General features: G+C 42.7%; 1 protein-coding gene across 16 annotated transcripts in view; it reads right to left on the bottom strand.

Moving 5' to 3' along the window:
* Positions 1-221: 221 nt before the first annotated feature.
* TENM4 (teneurin transmembrane protein 4) overlaps positions 222-22,583 on the bottom strand; it is a 1,512,248-nt gene continuing 1,489,886 nt past the window's right edge. For 9 of the 16 annotated variants that reach the window (XM_032442260.1, XM_032442267.1, XM_032442273.1 and 6 more), the window contains 4 exons: positions 21,985-22,281; positions 19,043-20,657; positions 14,941-15,083; positions 222-6,020 (listed from right to left, as the gene is read on the bottom strand). In XM_032442260.1, coding sequence (XP_032298151.1) covers positions 5,262-6,020; positions 14,941-15,083; positions 19,043-20,657; positions 21,985-22,281 — 2,814 coding nt within the window. In that variant the 3' untranslated portion in view covers positions 222-5,261. The remainder of the gene's footprint in view (positions 6,021-14,940; positions 15,084-19,042; positions 20,658-21,984; positions 22,282-22,583) is intronic. The other 7 variants (XM_032442264.1, XM_032442265.1, XM_032442266.1 and 4 more) reach the window with 2 other exon arrangements.

Below are 22,583 nucleotides of genomic sequence, written 5' to 3'. Positions count from 1 at the left end.
ACCTGCCCCAGCAGGAACATTCAGAGAGGGTGCACAGCACCATGGACAGGGGCTTCTAGAGCTGCCCGAAATGGAGCTCCCAGCCCTGCTTTGGTTCCTGAACTGGATCCATCTCCTCGGGTCTGGTTTTCCAGCTCCAATCGCATGTTAGATTCAAGCAGCTGAAGGTGAAGAAATTCAGCATTTTCACCAAAAAAAAAAAAAAAAAAAAAAAAAAGCTGTTTAAACACAAAATAGTCTTTTATTTGTCACTGAAGGCTACACACGGTCACTTCTGTCTGTTCATTATTTTTTTGTTGGATGTTTTGTTTTTCCTAGAAGGTATCTACATCTGCACTTATTTACAGCCTGGTCGTATTTACACAGTCAAGAATACAGCATTAGAAACGCAATGTGTCGAGAAAAAGAAATTTCTCAAAAAATAAGTTCCAAACTTCAGGAAAATTATTACACGGGATAATGGCAAGAGTCTCCAGCGCTGGGCTTGTAGATGCAGCATTGACACAAAGTCCTCATCTCAGATGCAGCTGCATTAGAAGTCCTTGCACAGAATTAATCTCTTTTAATAGGAAAGTGTGTTTCTTTGATTGGTTATTTCAGCAATATCCACAAATTGTCAAGAAGTTCTAATAGTTTTTGGAAAGTTCTGTTGTTTGCTTGAGTGGTTTTAAACTCTGAGGAAAAAAAACCCCACACATGTATATGTGTGTATATATACATACACATATGTATATATATATATATATATAAGTTAATTTTCACTCATGGTTTTCAGGGCCCCTAGAATGGGAGTTAAGAGTTGAGCCATACAATAATTTGCCAGGAACACCAAGTTTTGCACTAAAAATAGGAAAGCAGCAAAGAGATGCAGAAGGATTCCCTTTGGTGGGATGGTTTGGGGGATACTGCATTGTGCACACTGCACGATGCCTGGGAGAAACACAGGGCTCCTGTCCCCCAGAAGCTGATGGAAATTCACTCTGAAGTCACAAGTAATTGTATTGAACTGAAGAGATTATTAAAATTTATAGATGTATCTGTTTTATTGTTTGACAAAACTCGGAATCTTTCTGTATTACAAGGGAGTTCAAATAACCATGTATTTAGCGATGGAGAAAAAAAGAGTGATTTTAAGAGAGAAATGCTCAAAGGTGTCTCCTGAAGGATGTTGATGCTGTAGGATGGAGGATGCTGGATTCATCCCGCCAAACCCAACCCCAGTACATTCCCGTTCCCATTGGACATGCAGCCCTTTGCCACCAGTAAGGGGAGATACAGGAGAAAAGGTTTAACAGCAAAGCCATCTTTTTTGCTCCATTATTAACATTATGGGTACTTATTTCTCCTCCCTGTTTAAAAAGTGGCAGAGTGAGCAGCCGAGACCCACAGCCCTGGTTTCAATTACACCAAGAGCAGATCCAAACAGGCTTCTGCGCCGTAAATATGAGGGGGGCCCTCTCTGTAAATCGTAAAATTGAATTCTAAAATTTCATGTTAAGAGCCTTGTCTTTGCATAATGGATTGCACTGCCATCTATCACGGTGACACTTACAAGTCACAGCTGAAAAAGTACTTCATTAGATTTTTTTATTTTTTTTTTTAACCACGTTGATTTATTCTGGTTACACTCTCTGTATAACAGACAGAGTTGAATCGCACCCGGTTCCCTAAACTCAATAAAGCAACTACAGATAGATGACAGAAATCCCTCACTGCTTCCAACCTGCAGCCAGACGGGTCCTGGGGTTGGCTCCCATTCTGTGTCTTTAAACCCAAATCAAGCATCAGGCTTGTATTGACCTTTATCTTGTTAGCTCCTGCCTGTTATCATTTAGATTTGTTGTCTCATTTTTGTGGTGGCTCTATCAATATCTGTGATGACACAGATACGACGAGCTGCGTGATTCCCTCTGGTCACCACTGATTAATGATTTTTCCAAGCTCTAATCTTCAATTGCAAAGGACAAAAATAAAATTAAACTAAAAAAAAAAAAAAAAAGAGCTCAGAGAAAACAAATACTGTGCCAGTTCTTGCAATGTTAAATTAGATTCATTCTGTCCAGGTTGAGCATGCAGGATGTATCACAGAGATAGAGCCATTATGGCACCAACTTGTGTCTAGATCCAGTTGATCCCATCACCAGCACATCTCCAAATGAAGCTCATTTTGATAGCAGCAGTGGCTATGGAGGGTTGCAGCCATCAGCCTTCACCTGCTGCTTGTATCAGGACTGACTAGTATGGGATATTGGAATTGCTCTTCCAGCTTTGGTCCCATCCCTTCACACGGCTCTTCAATACGAAGACATTTCCAGAATTTGAAGTAATTCAATCCAATCCTTTGCATTTTGAAGTGGTTCTTCTTTTTGGAAATCTCCAAGTCAAGCCATAAATGCATATAAGGCCAAAATGATGTTCTGTGATTCTCTGTAGCAATAGTCATGCACTTGACTGGCTTTCAGAAGTGCATGGAGTGCAGAAGCCATGGGACATGGGGCTTAGCTCAATGGGACTGGCGTCCAAAGCCTTCCAGAAGTGAAGCATCCCCTGCCCGTAAGCAAAACAAGAAGGGTTGGGCAGCCATGATGTGGTCCTGCAGGGAGGCAAATGGGGTTGCACATGGGCTACATGGCCAAGAGTTAAATGGAAATGCTTGGTGACAGCACTAAGGACCTTTCTCAGTAGAGTCTGGCTCAGCAGTTATTATGTTATAGCTTCCTCCTTTAAGTTCCATCAAAAAGCAGTGGAGTCCTGTAGAAAAAGCACTTTTCATTAACAAAAGGGAAAAATCTAGGGCTAAGAGATTGAAAATGTTTGTTTCTAGTTTCACCTCATAAGTAGAGGGAAAATATTGAAGGTTTCACAGAGGACAAAGTTTCAGAAACAGAATCGCATTATCACCACAAGGTTGGCAGACGCCTCTGGGTTCTTTGGCCCAGCCCCTGCTCTATCAGGAACACTTATAATTCTGCCCAGTAGACATCTTCATATAGGTTTGTATTCATCACTGAAGAGCCATCCATCACATATATACGTATACAAATATATATATGTATTTTTTCCCCCTTTTTTTACATGTCCATAGTTTCATACAGGGTGCAGGTCGTAAGAGCTTGGGCATGCAAAGAAATGCAGCCTGTGCTGCCTGAACCATAGTGGGTGGGACTGTGAGATGCTCAAAAAATGGGTGAGCTCCTCAAAGACATTACCTCCTGTAATAACCTGAAGAGTCTGTAAGGCTGTAGAGGTGCCATCTTGGGCTGGCAGTGTCCCAGTGGGAAATTTTCACACTCAGACCTCTTTTTTCCTCAGACCAGAGGAATAGTCTGTTGGGGGAATTTCCATCCCATCACCTTCCTCCTGGCAAGTGCTCAGGAACAGAGAGGCAGGGCAGCTGGAGCTGTCAGCCAGCATTGACAGGGAAACTGGGACTGCACTGAGGTTGCCCACATCTCAGTGCATGCCCAATATGCATTATCTTGGAGCCTGTGGAGAAGTATCAGGCTCGGTTGAGGATGTCAGTTGTGGTGGCTCTGAGAAGAAAACAAAATGGATGGAGAAAAATAAAGAAATCAGCCTTGAGATGTTCTCAGAGAGGCACAATGAGAGCTCTCAGAGTTGAGATACACACGTGTCAATGTGATGGAGATGCCTGCTCAGGACCAGGGTTGGTCACCTCCAGCCGGAGCCCCAGTGAGAGATGGGCAGTTCCTCTGCCTGCAGGAATGGCCCCTGGCTACCATGGGGCTGCTGCAGGCAGGGAAGAGGATGCTCGGCTCATCTCCTTGTTCCCTTGAATTTCAAGGACTCTTGCAAATACTAGAGCATAAAGGTTATGAGAATGCAAATTACATTAGCATGCCGAGTAACTCTGTCAGCAGTTTCTTATTAAAGCACTTGGTCCCCTCTGTAGTGGGCATTTCCATCCAAATTTCCCCCTCTTCACTGCTAACAGTCAACTGGGCTCTCCATTAAACTTAGTCTCCTCTAAGAAACAGTGAGAGGGTTGACTCCAGTATTCCCTTTCTTGTCCCACCAAGCACAAGCTGTTGCTGCTTATTAACCATTTTAAAATCCCTGCTGCCAAAGTCCCCCAGAGACATTTATCTGCCATAGTCACAAATTACTTGCCAGCATGCTACTTAAAACTGCATTTCCCATCCAATAAATACAGGAATCCAGAATCAGGAAAGTCAGGGTTTGGCTTGCTCTAATTTTCAGTGGTATGTCACTGGGATACTATAACTACTTTTAAATTCAAATCAGCTTCCTAAAAATTAACCGGTTTTTTATCAGATACAGCACAGTGGACTGTTAAACACGTAGCCTCATGTACTGAAACACTATACATTTAATGAAGTAATGCCATTAGCAAATGTACAACATGGGTGCATTAAATCCACCTATAGAACAGCTCTACGTATGAGAGAGGATTTATTTTAGCTTTTCTCAATAGAGCAGGAGTCCCTTTCTTGGCTTTTGCTAGGTTTTAACTAAAACCAGGATCTGCACACACACACAAAAACAAACAAAAAAGTATCTACTCTCATAATAAAAAAAAGACTGATTTTTTTTTCTTTTTTTATTCCAGTTCAGGAAGGAAGAGAATCATCTTGCAAGTTAATATAATCAGCTCCTTCGCCTCTATAATCTACTTCTGCTCAGCAGGAGCCCCCAAAAAACACTTTTAAGTCCCAAGTGAAACGTGAAAACTACTTGTAACGTCTCTTTTGAGGCACATGATTCAGACGGTCGCTTTCAGAGTTCAGGAATCAGTGTCATCTTCCTTTTCCTTTCTTCTCAGGAAGAGCTCTCCAGCACGCTGTGGGCTCCCCACGTTTTGGGTGGAAGGCTATCTGTCCCTGACCCAGATCAGAAAGGGTTAGGATGACACAAGTTAGCACAGACACCCATTTCTCACTTCACACCTAAGGACGTACTCTGACGACTCCCCACTTCAAATTCCTCACAAAGGGGAAAAATAAAAAGGACAAGAGACAGTAAATTTCACTGTGATCACACTACGGCAAAATATTCCTTCTGTTCTTTGCAAAAAACGTGTGAAGGCCAAATTAAAGGGGAAAAAAAGTTACGTTGCAGGAGTTACAGTGCAACCGTATTATTCCTTCTCTTTCTAATTTTCCTCCCTCCCCCCCCAACCTTGTTCAGTTTAGAAAAAGGATTGAGTACAACACAGTCAGGTAAGTGGCCACAAAAGAGTAGCTGTCTTTGGCAAGAAGTCACCGTATCGACCCTCTCTGTCACCTTCTGCCCATTTCACTCTGTCTCATGAAGTGTATATTGTTGGCGCTGTCTGCTAATTCTGGATATTGCTCCACAGAGATCACAAAATAGCCGTCGTAGCCCTGTACCCGGCCTGTGTTTAGCACTTGTTGCTTCTCCCCTTCTGTCCACGAGCGAATCCCCTCCTCCCCATCCCTCAGTCTTTGCTGTTCCCGGGCCCAAGCTTGGGCCACGGCGCGCTGCCGGGCCAGCTCCAGGACGCGGGCCTTCTCCTCGTCCAAAGTGGTCCCGTAGCGAGTGTTCAGACACAGCGCGCCATACTGCAGCTGGATGTCTGTGTAACGTCTAGTCCTTCCACCCAGCACTGTGTTGATCTGGGACACCGTGACGTTGACACCATTCTCCAGGGTCCTCCGCCCGCCACTGAGGCCTAAGATGGACAAGTCGCCCTCTGACGGGCCCTGCTTGATGAAGTAGTGCGTGTCCACCCCGTCGATGGTGAAGTGCAAGTTCTCTAGGTAGTGGGCATTGTTCAAGATGGCTGCGATCCTCCGTCCGTCCTCATTGGCCACACTGATGATGTCGGTGGCCACGCGCCCGTCCTTCATGGCAAACTTGACGCCTTTGCCGAAGATAGAGCCACCAGAGGCGAAGTTCTTGTTCTTCTTGACCTGCTGGCACCCAGCAATGCTGGAGCTGTAGATCCGTTCAAAGCGCTCAAGGGTGACAAAGGCCTTCAGCTGCTTCTGCACTTCACACTGGACCCCTAAAATTGACTGAGAACAGAAAGAAAAGGAAGTTGAATTAGTAGGAGATGGCCAGTGACCTGAAGGCACTGTTTAACATGATGGAGAATCACAGAATCACAGAACTGTTTGAGTTGGGACCCTTCCAGACCATCTATTCCGACTCTCCTGCAATGAACGTGGACACCCGCAGTTTCATCAGGTGCTCAGAGTCCCATCCAGCCTGAATTTGAATGTCTCCAGCATTGAAGAGAGCTGTTGTCTGATGATTCCCCCTGATACTCCATGTTTCAATAAACAGAATTGTATTTACACTTACAGACTGAAGGAGGTAAAGGGGAAAATGAGTTTCTGCCTTAATGCTGTGAGGGTGTAGTTTGGTCTCCGACAGCTGAGCTATTATTTTGTGCTTCAATGTTCTCCATCTGCAAATAAGAAATTGTTCCTAAAGAATCTGGGGGCCATAATGCTTTATAAAATGCTTTGAGGTTTCTATGTCAAAGTATCAAAGCATTTGTAACAGTTCCCTCAATCTTAATTTCTCCTTGTGCCACCTTTCAAAGCCCTGCATTGCAGGTATGACCCTCAAAGTTGCCATAACCTCTCTATATCCCATTCTAGCTTGGCCAAAGCAGGTTGTTCAAAACTCAAGGACCCTAAATCTAACCATTTCCCATAACGGTGCATCACAACTTTGTTCAAATTTTGGCTCAGACGTAAGAAACACTGCAGGGATACGACAGCCTAGATCATTTGTAGTCAGGTACAATACAAAGTCACTTTTGCTGTTAGCGTATAATGGAGCAAGCACAGAGCAGCTCATCATTACTGCAAAATGTCTCTGGAAATGCTCTCATCAATTCATGGCAGCGCAGCCTTCTTACAGACCCCTGCTCATGAACAATTATTTGCTCAAATTTCACAAAAGCAAGAGGATGCTACAACAAAACTCTCCTGGCACTGCCAATGGCTCAGTTCAATAAAGAAATGACATCCAGGATTAAAAATAGGCTACAAAGAAAAGTTTGCTGCACTCCAATTATTTTGAGGAAATTTAACATCCACGAAGGGTATTGCCTTAAACAGTCCACAAAATAAAGGCTCACATCTTTCCCTGGCTGTCAGAAGACAATTCACACAGTACATATATTGCAGCACGGACCTCTTCGCTATGATTTATAAAATGGTGGGGGAAGGGAAATAAACCCTCACTTCCATGGTGGCCATTTCTAGGGAAAGATTTCAAAGCATTGGGGAAATAAAATTAAGGATTTAGCATAGTAACTCTCCTGGTGGTTGTGAGTAGTTTGCTCTATGAAGGAGAAAACTATAAGGGAACATAGGTATACAAGGTCAAGGACATATTTTGGGTTTATTCAAGTTAAAATATCTAAAATCTAAGGGGGACTTCTATTCACAGTGCCAGGAAAGACGAAGTCCCCTGCACTCCCCCTTTCTGTTGCCAGCACAGTAGCTGTAGAAGCAATAAGAGCTCTTTCTGGTTCTCCCTGTGCTGACTGTGGGGGATCTCATGCACAGCCTGGAGACTGACATAATTAACAGATGGATGGGGAGCCAAGTTGAGCTCCCCCACCAGATGAACAAGAGCTCTAATTATGCAAAAGATGGACGTAATTAATGTAGATGTCACCAATGATGGACATGGGACAATGAGCTTTCTAGGCTCCATGAAGCACGCTTATAAACAAGCACATACTGCACACCCTTGGTTAGGTATTTCGTTTTCAGAGAGGCTTAAATGGGGATGTATTCTTCTCACATGCTTTTAATAAGGTTTGATGCTCGGCAATCCTTGCTCACTACCCAAGTGTAGTAACTTGCTCAGTAACTTTTACAAATAATGGGGAAAAGCCCTTCTCATTACTCACACTGAATCACCATTTAGTGCAGGATCCTCCATTCAAGAACTTTAATAAGGTCTTCTGCACTGAATTTCTAAATCTCAGGGTAATTAATGTGCCACTATCTCTCTATATACATCACTATGTTTACTGGAAGTGATAAGGGATCCCTAGAATAAATTGCAGCATCTACTCAATATTACCCTGGAGGAGGAAGCTTTGAAGAACTGGACAGTGCCAGCCATGGTTTGGACAAGGATGTTATAGTTCATGATGGCATATTCACAAATGACAGAAGCTTAGGCAGAGAGGCTGTGCACTGGGCGTCCTATCATTCACCCTGGTTAATTTCATCCTGGTTTACGTCATGCTGGTATGATTTCAGACCCTTCCAGCTGCTCTCTCCAAGATGTTTCCTAACTCTCTAGGTCAGTGCCACCTAGCCTCATGGCCAGGGTCGGATCCTAGACTACTTCTCCTTGGCAGCACAGAGACACTCAAAGATGTAACTCTCAAATGTTTGGGATTCTAGTGATGACAAGAACTGAACAGCAAAGTATAACAGATGATGTCCTGGGGTTTGCCATTAATTCAGGAAGGATTGTAGCCTTGTTGACACACGCTGTGATGCAGAAGGTGCCACTGCCAGCAGCTGTGACATGATCTACCTTCATCAACCTCCGTAGCCCACTGCTTGGGACTCTCTTGTCTGAGGTCTAATTCTTCAATGTTCAATTTTATACTCAAATATTCAATAGATCAGGAATGGTCCACAGCAGAAGGAAAGCCAGATTCTGAAAGTTTTTTTTTTTTTTTTTAATTTTTATTTTTCCCCCTCAACTTATTGACACATTAATAGAATACAGGGCCTTTCCTTTATCTAATAACAAGATGCCTTCATGGTATTATATGAAATCATACAATTTCCGCAGCTCCACTGTTCATCTGGATATCATTTAGAAAGAAAATAAGCAGCACTCACCCCTCTCCTGGCAGGACTTGGAGGTTTAATGGATTACACATGAGCTAACAGCAATGCACTGTCACTTTCTGCCTAAGGACACTCAGACAGGATCCTCTCTGCATCCATCCAAGACACATCTCCTTTGTGTAGGGAAAGCATTTTTCCTGTTTTATGTGCAATGGCAGGGCTGCTACTGACACTACTGGTGGCTAAGATAGAGATGAAAGGACTGACCAGAGCCACATGTGATTTCCAGCCACTGCTTGATTTCCAGCAGTGTGCCCACTAAGAGACACTGCAGGTGGGAAGTTTGTAAAGTTGGGGTCTTGATCACTTTTGCTGACAAAGAAATTGGGAATAGAGTTATAGAATGGTTTGAGTTGGAAGGGACCTTAAAGATCACCTATTTCTACTCACCCTGTGGGTGCACTGCTGGCAAGCTGCAATGGGTGTATGAAACTAGAACACGTGATGACACCAACATCCACAGGCCTTACTCTTGAGTTCAGTTCAAGCACCAAGCATCTGGTCATTGGAACATTTGGGCTCCACTGCAGAGTCACTCAAATGGTGGTGTCTCATGTCATTTTACACCCTGCACAGAGCCCTGTAGGCCCATCACTTGTTTATTGAATGCGGTGCAGGTCACCATTCTAGTAGTCATGAGGAAGGACCAGGAGGCTCTGTGACACCTCAAATGGCATGAAGAACTGATACTGCAAATCTCTGTTGGTAATAATGGAACTCTGGACACCAAGTGCATAAGCAGAGACCGAAATTATGGTGTCTTAGAACAAAGTCATTTCCAAATGGCTTTCCATTGGAGACTGGTTACTGGCCTTCTAGTATATGCCCTTCACATCATGATATAGTTATAGTCTCTCCCAGTCTTTTGTTATGTAGGGAAGTAGGGGAACAGAGGAAGCACTCACAACATTGTAATGCTGAACATCAACACTTAACTACTATAATAACAAAACACATCTCTGTTATGTTGAAAATGAGCACAGGATGACTTTGAAATGACTTTTTAAGTGCATTTCTTCGATAAAGGAATGTATTTGGGAACAGCAACTTTTTAAAAAGAAAAGGAAACTCATTCAATAGAAGAAAAAATACACTCAATTCAGGCAAGCCAGGGCATAGCTAGCTGGTATGCTTTGCTGTTAATATAAAGGGGGTGGAGGCAAACAGATTACATGCAGTTCAAAGAGGCAGTGTATCCCTGACTTTGAAATTACCATTTCTGTTTCATCTTAGAACTCATTTCAATGAACTGGCAGGGAAAGGAAACAGAAAATTTCCATCCAAGGCTGCAGTGGTATATAGTATTCTCTAAAAAAAATGCCACTGCTTTTAGCTACTATAAAGGAAGGTGTCTGTAAAATCAGTATTAAGGAAGAAAGAAGGGAATTCATAGTTATTGTATTTCAATATTTGTTCTTAGATGTGAGTGACAAATAGGGCTGGGTTTGTTTTTCCTCACAGCCTCTTTTAATCAGATGTCCTTAGGTGACATTTCACTTTATCTAGTAACAACCCATTGGAGGGAAAAGAACGACCTTCATCATTTCTTTTCTGCTGCACAGAGCTCAAGAGAACAGCACATTACAGAGCTCTCTGAATAGCCTCTTGCATTTTCCCTGCACCTCTTGAGGATTCAAAATACCACAGCCAGATCCTATCATCTGTTGTTTTTAAATACCGCCTTCCAGTGCGAGACTGAAAGCTTTAATTTCCCATCAAGGATCCAAGATGTGCGATATGTGAATACATTTCCAAGTTTCTCTGTATCCCCTGCCATTACGCACAGATAGGTGCTTCTCTTACTGCCATATGGGTTACAACGCAGAAAGTCGGTTCTTTTGAAACAACTGGCCCAAGCTACAACTCTTTTCACTGTCTTGGAGACATCAATTCTCTTCTTCACATCAGATTGAGTGAAAATTGTCTAAAACGTTGGCAAAATGTAACAAGTGGCTGATAGACGGACATGAAGATGGCCCAAGGCCAGGACAAAGCACATCCTCATGAATAATGAGCACTGGCAGAGTCAGTTTGTCAAAAGGGAAGGAATGTTCATGGGAGAGGCCATGCAGAAAGCCCATCAAAATGCATAATGCCTCCAAAATTCTGCTCTGTAAGGAATGTGGGAATCTGGTCCTGCAAAGAACAGCACTCGTCCTGGAGTCACAGTGCTTGCTGGGTGGAGAGATGCACAGATAATACAAGGTTTTCAAGAGCCATAAGGATGTGTCACTGAGGGACATGGCAGCCATGGTGGGGATGGGTTGATGGTTGGACTGTATAATCTTAGAGGTCTTTTCCAACCTTAGTGATTCTGTGATTCTATGATGTAGCTAACAAGATATGCACTGCCTCACCAACATCCCACATTGCAAATAGAGTTGTTTTGGCTCCAGCAATTACCTGACAGTTCAACAAGACAAAAGGGAAGGGGGTGAAAAAGAGAAAAAAAACACAAGAAATTGGATTCAGGTGCAGGAGCTCCACAGTATGCCAGGGGTCACCTAGCATCCCCCGTGGCCAATAAGACTGAATTTGTTCAACAAACAATTTAGTTACAGCCTCATGGTTGCAGGGAGGGTGGGGGGAAAGTGCTGCACCACTGTGTATTGGATTTTAAATGTCACTGCAGAGCTGCAGGGGGTTAGCATGAGGTTTATGACACGCTGAGCTGGTGGAGGCTCAAAGCCAGGATTATATCTCCCATCTTACAGCCCTGTAAGGCAAGTACCAAAAATGTTTGGAAGGAGATGCTAAGCCCCTCTGGTTATGCATGCTGAAGAGATACGATGCAGCCGTTTGCAAGGAGTTGGCTGCTTTGCTGTTGTGCTCTGGCTATTCATTCCTCTCTGATAAAAGAACCCACTCAGTCTGCTGGCTGAGGCTTTGATCAGTGGAGCCAGCGGAGTAATGCACATTTTCTTTGGTCTATCACAAGGGGGGATGTGACCCAGAGAAACTAGGGATCGGAAGAAGCAGAGATGAGAGAGCTGTGGTATGTCATGCAGAGAATATCCCTGGATTTCAAACAGAATGGGAATTGTCCAGTGCCTTGTCCAGGCTACTTTTAAATGATAAAAAGATCTGTGGCTTCTTCCAAATGCTCCAGAAAGTCATTTTGCAGTGAGATTAATCTCATTAAATGAAAATATCTTCTAAGCTTCTGTGTAACTGTGTTTAATTTTGTCATTTGCCACTTAAGACTTTCAAAAGTTTGCATTTTATTCCACGCAGCTCTTATAATCATAAAGGTTGGAAAAGCCCACTAAGATTCCCAAGTCCTACCCCAACCCATCCCCATCATGCCCACTGACCATGTCACTCACTGTCACATCTCTGCAGTTACTGAACACCTCCAGGGATGGTGACTGCCTGAGCAGCCTGTGCCAGTGATGCAGAAAGGACCACCAGAAAAGAGCACTGATTGTTTCTGGTGTGTGTGTGTGTGTGTGTGTGTGTGAGGGCTGGGAGCAAACAGGACTAAAACATCAGTGTTGGATGCATGGGTACGTTTAGGAGAAAATGGATCATATGTTTAGGTATTATATGTGAATGAGTTCATTTTATGCAAATATATGTCTACAATATGATGTGTGTGACAGAAAGGAAGGGAATTCTGCTCTACAGCCTTTGAGAGTCACTTGCTATCACAGCGTGATCCTGCAGCTGTAGTCTAAAATACAAATGCTCATGTTTTGTTGCTGTCATAACACGGGGGAAGAATATGAAAACCTGCAACAGTTAAATTCCACTTTCAGTACTGTGAATGTAAAGTGACTCATCTGGAAGCACAACAGCTGCAGAAAGCCCCTATCCACCAAGCAGGTCCTTATGCAGAGCTCACTGCAGCTTGTTGGTTTACAGACCCAAAGGAGACAGGGAAACTTCTCTCTTCATTGCTCATTCAGGCAGATTCAACTAAAACGGATGGCTGGAAAGGAGGGCTCCTTGGTTTTATTTCCAGCAAGTTTCACACTTCATCTCAAGCTGTCCATTAAATTACCTGGTTATTCAGTAAGCTTAACAGCAATAGTGAAATGATATAACAATAACAATATTATTTCCATTAATCTCTGTATGTGTTATTATGTACTGTACATAATAATTTACAGACAGTCTTTTGTGCAGCCTTTGAAGGAGCACTCCCTGTTTGCCTTCTCCTACACAGCTTTGCCTGGGGAGATGCTGTGTCACAGCAACAAGGGGGAGGAATCCTGAGGCTATCTCTCGTTTCAGAAATCATCTCTGCTAGCACTTCACTATTTAATCTAAGGAAGAAAGGAACAAAAGAGGAGTCTGAGCTTCAAATCACAGCTAAACTCCTGTGGTGTCAAGATTTTCATGCATCAACTCATCCAGGGTATCAAAAGGCATAGATCCTTCTGTCCCCTTCTGTTATAAAGTGATGTGTCTTAATTTCCAGGAGCTGGATTCAATGATCCTTACAGGTCCCTTCCAACTCAGGATATTCTATGATTCTGTGATTAATTTAAATCTCAGTTACTGATCCACGAAGGTGGATAGTGATAGAACAAGGGGAATGGCTTTAAAGTCAGACGGGAGAGGTTTAGGTTGGATATTAGGAGGGTTTTTCACCCAGAGGTGGCACACACTGGAACAGGTTGCCCAAGGAGGCTGTGGATGCCCCATCCCTGGAGGCATTCAAAGCCAGGCTGGATGTGGCTCTAGGTAGCCTGGTCTGGTGGTTGCTGAGCCTGAACACAGCAGGGGGTTGAAACCAAATGACCATTGTGGTCCTTTTCAACCCAGGCCATTCTATGATTCAGTGATTCTATGATTCTATTATTCTAGTCTGTCTTTTCTGCAACTATCTCAGAACCAAGGCTGGGTTGACACGTGACCATTCATTAAGTTCACAGTATCTTGTTTGTACCTCTGGGAGATACCCTGGAGCTGGGGAAACGTGACACTGTATTTCTCTTACAGGTTTAATAGTATCTGTACAGGAACTCAAGTATCCTCTGCAGGACAGCGAGATTTCAGTGAAGTCTTAGATAAAGAGCCCAGGAAGGCAGCTGGAGTAATTTCCACTTGATACCATTATCATTTTGTTAGCAGAGTTGTTAAAAAGCATATCCCGATCTCCCCAAATTGATGCCTCACAGCTCTCATGATATTTGAATTGAGGTGGAATCTATATCCTAAAGTGAACTCAGACTGAAGAGATAAAATACCCCAAGAATAAAATCAAGTGAGGAGAGAAGGGAACACCCTGAGAAGGAAATGGCTTTTTCAAGGTGATACAACATATAAGCAGTAGGTCTGGGAGAAACCCAGGGCTCTCAGACCCTGACCCAGTGTGCTAACCTTTAACAGAGCCACCACTGTCTATCAGCTGAATAACTCCCAATAGAAAGAGAAGGAGAAAATGATTGGGCTGTAAAAGCTTTTTCTTTCCAATTTTGTCATTGAATTTTGTGCTAGCATCTGCCAAAATGGCTTGTGATGCAGGCCTGTTTTTAAAAGCATGACCCACCGGTTTGGGATTAAATCCAGACAAGTAAAATGAAAGTTAACTATCAGCTAAAACTTCATTCTGGGAAGACCTGCTTCAATGCAGAAAAATTTGCTAGGGAAGTACTGGGACTTGTTTTTGTAAGGTATTTTGAACCAGACTGAAAACTACTACTATGACTGCTACTAAAAACTGTAGAAAATGATTCTGTGAAAAGATTTGCTTTTATTTGTCTCCAATAATCCATGGTGCAAAAGCCTTGACCTTTGTCAGCAGTATGTGATAGGATAAAAATAACAGTAATGCATTATTTCTTTGAGTGATTACCAGACAGTATTGCAGGAAAAAGACACAGTGGCAGTAAAGAACTTATAATCATCAAATCATAGAATGGTTTTAGTTGGAAGGGACACTTAAAGGTCATCTAGTCCAACCTGCCTGCAATGAACACGATTACTCAGTGAGATTTCATTACTGTAATGGAGAGAGACAAGCTGCCTTGGATCAACTCACTCTTAATCTGGAAGAACAGGCTGATTGAGTTTTTTTTTTTTACAAGGATTGCATCTGGGTACTTTGCTGATAAGGGTATGAAATACAATATGTAGTTGTATGAATCACCTTGCTGTTGTCCCATTCTTGGGTTTTCATCTGTGTGTGGATAAGCTCATATGATGGCTCCATGGCATCCATATCTGGCTTGGGGTACCCAGGGATGACATTGTGTAGCTGGAACCCAAAGGTGAGTAGCCAACTGTTGACATCTGGAAAGGAAAAGAAGCACAAATTAGATTATCTGATCTCTCTAAAGAAGGGCTCCTCAGGAGACTGATACAAATGAGGACCCTGGTGCCTGGCACTGCAGCAGTCAAGCCAAAACGATGGGTGTCTACTTTATGTAATAGCAGTAAGCTGCTGTCCTATACAAAAGAGGGATCCCTGGCACTAAAGGGGACACAATAGAAAACCAAGTGATATGGGGCACTGAAGATTAGAATAATAGAAACATAGAATCTTTAAGACTGGAAAAGCCCTCTAAGATCATTCAGTCCATCACCCCACCTCCACCATGCCCATATCACCATGGCTCTTGAACACCTCTGGGGACACTGACCCCACCATCTCCCTGGGTAGCTCGTTCCAATGAATCACCACTCCTGAAAATGTTTCCTAATATCCAACCTGAATACCCTCCATTAGACATGGAGCATATTTACTGGGCAGGAAACTAGAAAATCTTCCCTGATTTTCAGTTGCACAGCTATGAGGAATAGCAGCTTGATGTTAACCTGCTGGAGGAAATAATGATGAGGCTGGCTAACTCCCTGATAAGTACTGCTTCCCCCTTACTAACTTCAGAGCATTTAATGATCTCACCTTATTTGCCTTCACTGGACTCTAGAGAAGGACACACCTGCTACAGTCCCCAAGGAAGTTAGGGCGCAAATAGCAATTGCCAGAAGAAGAGAGGTATGGATGTAAAGTTTAATATCAGCTCCCAGGGGTCTTACATGTTTTGTGTGTTACTGGGATGATGTTAGTCATTGCTCTGTTCTGAGCTGGAGTGCAAGGGGCTTGTTTTTCATTTTGCTAAGCTGAATAAACATTGCTGAAAAGAGTCTGTAAAAGGGATGAAATTAAAGAATCAAATATGCATCCCTGAATATTTTTTCTTTGTCCCCCCTGAGTCTAAATGAATGTTTTGAAGAGCTGGTCGGAAAAGAAATTATGGATGCAAATGGCAAATAAGGCACTTCCAGATGACTGGAGAACCAGGAGCCAAACAATCACACTATCTGTTGCTTGTTTTCTTACAGGCCAAAATGTTGGGGTTGGGCAGACGTCCAAAAAGCCCTTGCAACAATCCATGTGGAAGGAGGAGGATCTCTGTAATAAAAACACTTCTGTTCACTCTCTGTACAGATTGTTTTTGGAGTGTCTTTGAAACAGAGGGGTTGGGGGGAGGGAAAGAAATTAAAGGCTCGTTTGATTGTTTTTTTGCTTAGCACTAAGCCAGGCTGCTTCCAACCCCTTCTCATGTGAAACGAAGACCTTTGATGTCCATATTGCAGACCAGGTGGTCAGGAGAACAAAGTAAAACTGTGAAGGTCGGCATTGGTGCAGGAATCATTTTCTGAGCACTTCACCAATGTTAAAAAGGACAAAGAACAGGGATGCTGAGCAGCAGAAGAGTGCATAGAGTGTCTGGAAGGGCTCAAAACAGGCTTTTTTTGTTTTTCGTGATGCTTCTCAGAAAGCTGACTTTCAAAACATTTGCAAACAGGAGTTTGTTCTTTTCAGGAAGAGGTGCTGAAATGCCCAGAACAAAAATAAAAACCCAAACAAAAAACCATAGCAGGAAGGTGTAGAGCTGAGAAAACAAGGGGGAAAATATTAATTTGCCAGGAAGCAGTGACAACTTTTTTGACAGAAAAGTACATTTCACATCGCATAGTATTTTTCAGCTACAGTAACCCTGCCAACACATTTCACAGTAAATTCATTTGAGGGCAAAGAAAAAGAGTGCTTAATGCAGACACAAGTAATGGAAATGTCAGTTCAATCCATCAGGATTGCTGAAACTGGCAGTAAAGCTCTGTGCCATGAAGTGTACAATCACTGAAATACTCATGTTTAACAATGGGCCTCTCAAAAAGTAAATACCTGCTTCTCCTGCTCTCCCCTACACACGTCTCTCATTTCTACCCACGGGCTCAGAAACCTCACATTTGGAGAGCGAAGTGTGTGGTGTTTGGCTGTGCTGAGCTGAGCTTTCCTATGAACAGTGGAACAGAGTGCGGCTCCCTGTGCCCCTGTCAGGTGTGGCCATGAGGACAAGGATGCTGCCATAGCTGCTCCTGCCCTTTGGGAACCTGAGAGCTTCAGCAGAAAGAATCATTCATATTGGAAAGATCAATGAGATCATCCAGGCCAACCATAAGAGAAATGGCAGACAGCAGCCAAGCACCACTGTGCTCATCTCTAATCTTGACCTGTTTGTTCCATACTCATGAGGAAGGAGAAAATTAAAACATGCATTTGGGCTCCAAATATTTTAAAGACTGAAAAAAAGAACTTTTAGGACAATGGAAAAAATTATTCGGTGTTTATGGAGTATTAACACATCGGATTTGAGCATCTTGCTGTGATCATTAGAGCTGGGTGGGAAGCTGCCTGTTCAAAGAGAGCATCTGAAATGCTGACCTGTCTGAACTAGAGCAGGAAAATAATAAAATATGTCATGAAGTGACTGTTCAAATACGAGAGTCGTTCAAGATAAGAATTTCATATTGAGACCTTTCATTTGGATTTCGACTCCTTTTTTCTTTCTACACTAGTTTTCTATGCCAAGTAGGTTTGGGAAGGCTGAAAATCAAAACGGATTTTTTCTTTCAGATCGTTTTGGAATTCGTCATTTAGACAACTCCAGGAGCTGTGAGAAACATTTCTGCTGAGAAATCTCTCAAGTTCAACCCTTTCTCGTCAACAAACTCCATTCTGACAAACGAGCTTTACCTTGATAGGAAAAGAATATTTCAAAATTTAATGATGCTGTATTTAATTATCAGTGAGGCCAACACACAGCATTTTAGTCTGCATCTTTTGGCATATTTTGCTTTCCTCGCGGCATCATCTTCGTAGATCCGGAGAAAAACAGCATTTCATTTAAAAAAATAACAACCTAATCCTTATGATTACTTCAGAAGAACCTGAAAACATGGATGCTAATGGCTGGAAAAAGAAGTGAATAAAACAACACAGGGTTTTTATTTTGTAATATATTTTCTTTGCTATTAAGCCAATATCGTAACTTAGGGAAATGCAAATATTCTTGTTGCATATGGAAAAAGTTTTGATAGACACAGCAGGATCATCTAACAGTTAACTGTATCTCCATTAGAGCTATGCACATTTGATTTATGACTGTCACTTTGTTTTCCAGTGGGGAATATATGGGAAAAATAGTCCCAACAAAATAGTTTTCTAAAACATTGCTGCAGTGTCGCGGAAAGTATGATTATAGGATGGACATTTAACCTAAAGAATGACTTTCTGTATAGAAAAACATACCTACAGATCATATTCGTGCCATTTTATGAAGTCCCTGGGGAAGCAGCTCAGAGGTTATGTCAAGCTGTTGGCTTGGTACGCCCTAAGATCTGGCCTTAAAGTCTAAACCACTCGTTTTTTATTGACTTTTAACAGAAACTGTTAATTCCACGGGGCAGATTAGCTTTGAACTACATGGTTATTGTTGTGTGCTCTGAAATGGATGACTATAAAAAAAAAAGGTTTAAGTCACTGTTGCCATTCTGCTAAAACAAATCTGCATGCCATTTGTTTAGTTGTAAATAAATCTCTAGGCAAAACTAAGTAAACAGAGCTGCCCCTCTACAAAGAGTAAGGTTATCAGGATATTAATTGGAAGCTAAACTCGGGATATCTGAGGGAACAAACAACTGGAAGCAATGTAAAGATACCAAACACCAAGAAAGAGAAAAGGAAACAGATTTGGGAATTGCAATCTCTGTTTACACTAATGAATTAAACATGCCCTCAACTACTCTCTGACACAGGGGTCAACTGGCAAAGAAAAGCTTGTGTCCATTATGCTGAACACTGGAAAACGTCATGGTAACAGGGATACCAAGAGAGAATCCTATTCACCTACGGCAAGCTGGAGAACAGTTTGTGATTACATTAATTAATTCAAATGTCTTACCTGTCATGTAGCATTTGATATCCTGAGAGTTGCTAATGGGATTATTGTTTTTGAACATATACAGGTTGAAAGGCATGATGTTATTGCTACTCAGGTGCTTCCACATATCATGGTCTGGACTTGTCCATCGACCTGCCAGCACATCATAGTCTCTCCGTCCCATGTGGATGAGCTTTGTGAGGGGATCATACAATCCTCCATGGTAGCCAATGATGATCTGGAAGTTGGGATTGGTGTCCATATAGATCTCCCCATAAGCTGTATATAGTATCTGCTTAATCATTAAGCCAGTCCCACTGAAGACAGCCAGAGGAGTGCCAATGTTATCACAGGCTATGTAAAATTCATCGCCACTGCTGAGCTCCATTGCAAACAGGTGGCCTTGGAGATCATAATACAAGGAGGTGATCTCTGAGCTTGAGTGGTTGTACAGATGGGTGACCTTGGTTGGGTTGGTCAGGTCTGCATAGAAGAACTGCAAGTGATGGCCATGGCTGGTTTTGCTAGAGACTCTCCTTCCTAGGCCGTCGTAGCGGTACTTCACACTCCAGCCACTGGCTTTGTTGTAGGCTTTGATGAGCAGACCAGCTGAGTTGTACTCAAAAATCTCATTGCCTCTTTGCTTCAGGAAGCCATCTTCATCCATTTTGTACTGCACATCCCCCAGTCTAGTAATCCTATCCCTGAGGTCATATCTGAGGGGAGTAAGGCGGGCACTGTTCCCCGGACTCAACAAATGGAGGTTCCCATTTAGGTCATAGCTGTAACGCCAGAGTGGTTTGTCATTGATAGACACTGTCTGCAACTGGCCATCAGCATCATACTCGTATGAGTACCTAGTTGTGTTTGCATAAGGTCCAACCTTTAGCTCTTTCTTAACAACTCTCCCCATGTTGTCATACTGCACAGTCATCCAGTACATGAGCGACCGGAATATCTCGTACTGGACCTCTTTCATCCTGCCATAGGCATCAAAATGTTTAGTGTGAGTCATGACCGCAGTGGTGATAATCTGGTTGATGTCGTAGTAAATCACTCCAAATTTACCAAATTGCTCAGTTTTGCCTGACACATCATCATACCTGTAGAGATCGATGGGTAAAGGTGTCTCATTGATGACTGCTTGCATGCTGGTCACCCGAAAACTGTTGTCATAATTATAGTCAAAACGTGCATTCACCATGCCTTCCTCAGTGAAGCGGAAAATCTGTCGATCAATGAGGGGTCCTATCTGCCTGTATCTGATGGTACACGTGAACCCTTCATTCTGCAAGTTTATTGTCTTCAGCATGCCAGCAGTTTCATCATAGGTGAAACTGATCTTTGTGGTGTCATAGAGCATCTCAGCTAACTTGGACAACTTTCCATACTTGTAGATGACACGTCTCCCTGTCCCCAAGTACAGTGTGTGGAGAAGCTGCTCATCCTCTGTGAAATCCTGAATAACTGAGGCATTCCCTTCTGGGGGTCGATAGATGTTCCTGTAGTAACCAATGGAACGGATGGTTTCTAAAGTCTGCCGGGCAACGTTGGGCATGGTCACTGATGACAACCTGTCATTCTTATCAAACTCAAAGATGTACTGTCTCTGGCTGTGAAGGAGCAGCACCATGGACTGGATGGGAAGGAGAAAGGAACAGATTATAATAATGGTTTTCAGGCAAAATCTATCTCAATTCCAAACCTTCAAATTTCTCCAATTCAGAGAATAGGGCAAGTGTGATAAATCCGTGCAACCACAGGATGAAACAGTATGTGACAACATGCAGCTGCATGGCCCATCACATAACCCCAAGCAGGAGTGGACTGGAGGCAGAAGCAGCTATTGCAATGAGGAAGGTCTAAGTTTAGAATGCTCATCTGTTCAAATCAATACCACATAGCTGTCTCTACTCAAATTCTCCACATCATTAGCTTTTACAAACTAACTAAATAAAACCTGTAGACAGATTCAAGTAATGCTTGAAGTAGTACCTTCCGGACATCTTCCAAAGGCCAAATAACTCACTGTGTCTGCACGTCTGCATATCTGTGGCAGGGGAGTTGGAACCTGATGATACTTGGGGTTCCATCCAACCCCAGCCATTCTATGATTCTGTGATTCTATGATCTTCTATTACTCACTTACCAAATTTCTGCTCCCATGCTTATTTTTTAGGCTTTTTTTTTTTTTTTTTTTTTTCATGTAACAATCTGTATGTATTGCATAATGCAAGGTGCAAAGGTGCAAACCAACACCTTCTGCTTTTTAAAAGCAATGTTACCATAGTTTCCTAAGCTGATGTAGATATAAGCTCTATACAAAACTCAAGGATAAAAATATCAGCTCCAACTATGTAGTATGTGGATCTATGGGACACTGAATAGTGTAACAATGAGTGATCATAACAAAAGAAATTAAGTCCCATGCCAGTCTACAAGTGCAGACTATATGCTGCAAAGTGTTTACAATGGTCTGGCTGAATTTGCGCCCGACACTTGTTTATAACATGTAATTTTTATGAAGCAGGAATGGGCTACTCAAAGAAGTGAGAATGTCAGACTGTGTGAGCTGTTTTCACAGGGAAAATCCTACTGGAAGTCCCTACTGTTTACTCCTCTGACTTCACCTGAAGGTATTTCATGTTACAGTTAGCTCAGAAAAAGAATGCTCTGCCTAAAAATCAAATGCCAAAGCTCTACTGGATTTACTGGATTAAGACATGCTCTCAGGGTGACTGGGAAAGAATACTGCCCTCTGGGGGTACTTTTTCACACTATTTTCAACTGATCTTTGGTAGTTTGGCACTGAAGTTCCAATGTGTATCTTTGTGTAGGCAGAATACGCAGAGGAGTACTGTACCATAAGGCCCAGTACTTCAGCTGATGTGAAGCAGCACAGCTGAAATCAAAGGACTGAAGCTCATTTCCACCAAATGCACCACTAGTAAGAAGACCCTCACCTTCTCCAGGTAAGTGTAGCTCCATGATTTGCCATCAGCAAAGATCCTGGATGTAATTCTGCCAGACTGATCGTACTCCATCCTTTCTGACATTGTGCCCCTCTGAATTCCTGCAATGTGTCCTCCAGGGGAATAGGTCACATTGACTCCATTGAGTCTGCTGCTGGGTGACCAGAGGCTGGGCCTCCCTGCCTGGTCATAGAGGATGCGGAGCGTGAACTTGCGGTGATCATCATAGATTTTCTCTGTTCTCGTCACGCGATCGAAGTCCAGGGACAGCAGGTTTCTATTGTGAACCTACAGGAGGGAGACAGAGAATTAGGAAGCTGCAAATTCAGTTAGGCAGACTACTCTTGTTTCATCAAACATCTCTTTAGATCACACTGTAGACTATCCAGGTGTCCATTGCCTCTGGATAGCATTTTCAAGGCCAAGTGTTGGTGTAACAGTTCTTGATTCTAGTGAGGACAGAAGCAAAAAAACTTTGGAAACATCACCATGGTGAAGGAATATTGCTCATATCCCAAACCTAGGCTTAGGTCTAATACAGCAGATGTGGTTTAGACCTATAGAAGATGTAATGATAAATTGTTGCAAGG

The sequence above is a fragment of the Coturnix japonica genome, chromosome 1 (assembly GCF_001577835.2).
Source record: "Coturnix japonica isolate 7356 chromosome 1, Coturnix japonica 2.1, whole genome shotgun sequence".
Taxonomy (NCBI): Eukaryota; Metazoa; Chordata; class Aves; order Galliformes; family Phasianidae; genus Coturnix; species Coturnix japonica.
This window is presented reverse-complemented; position numbering and strand designations above follow the sequence as displayed.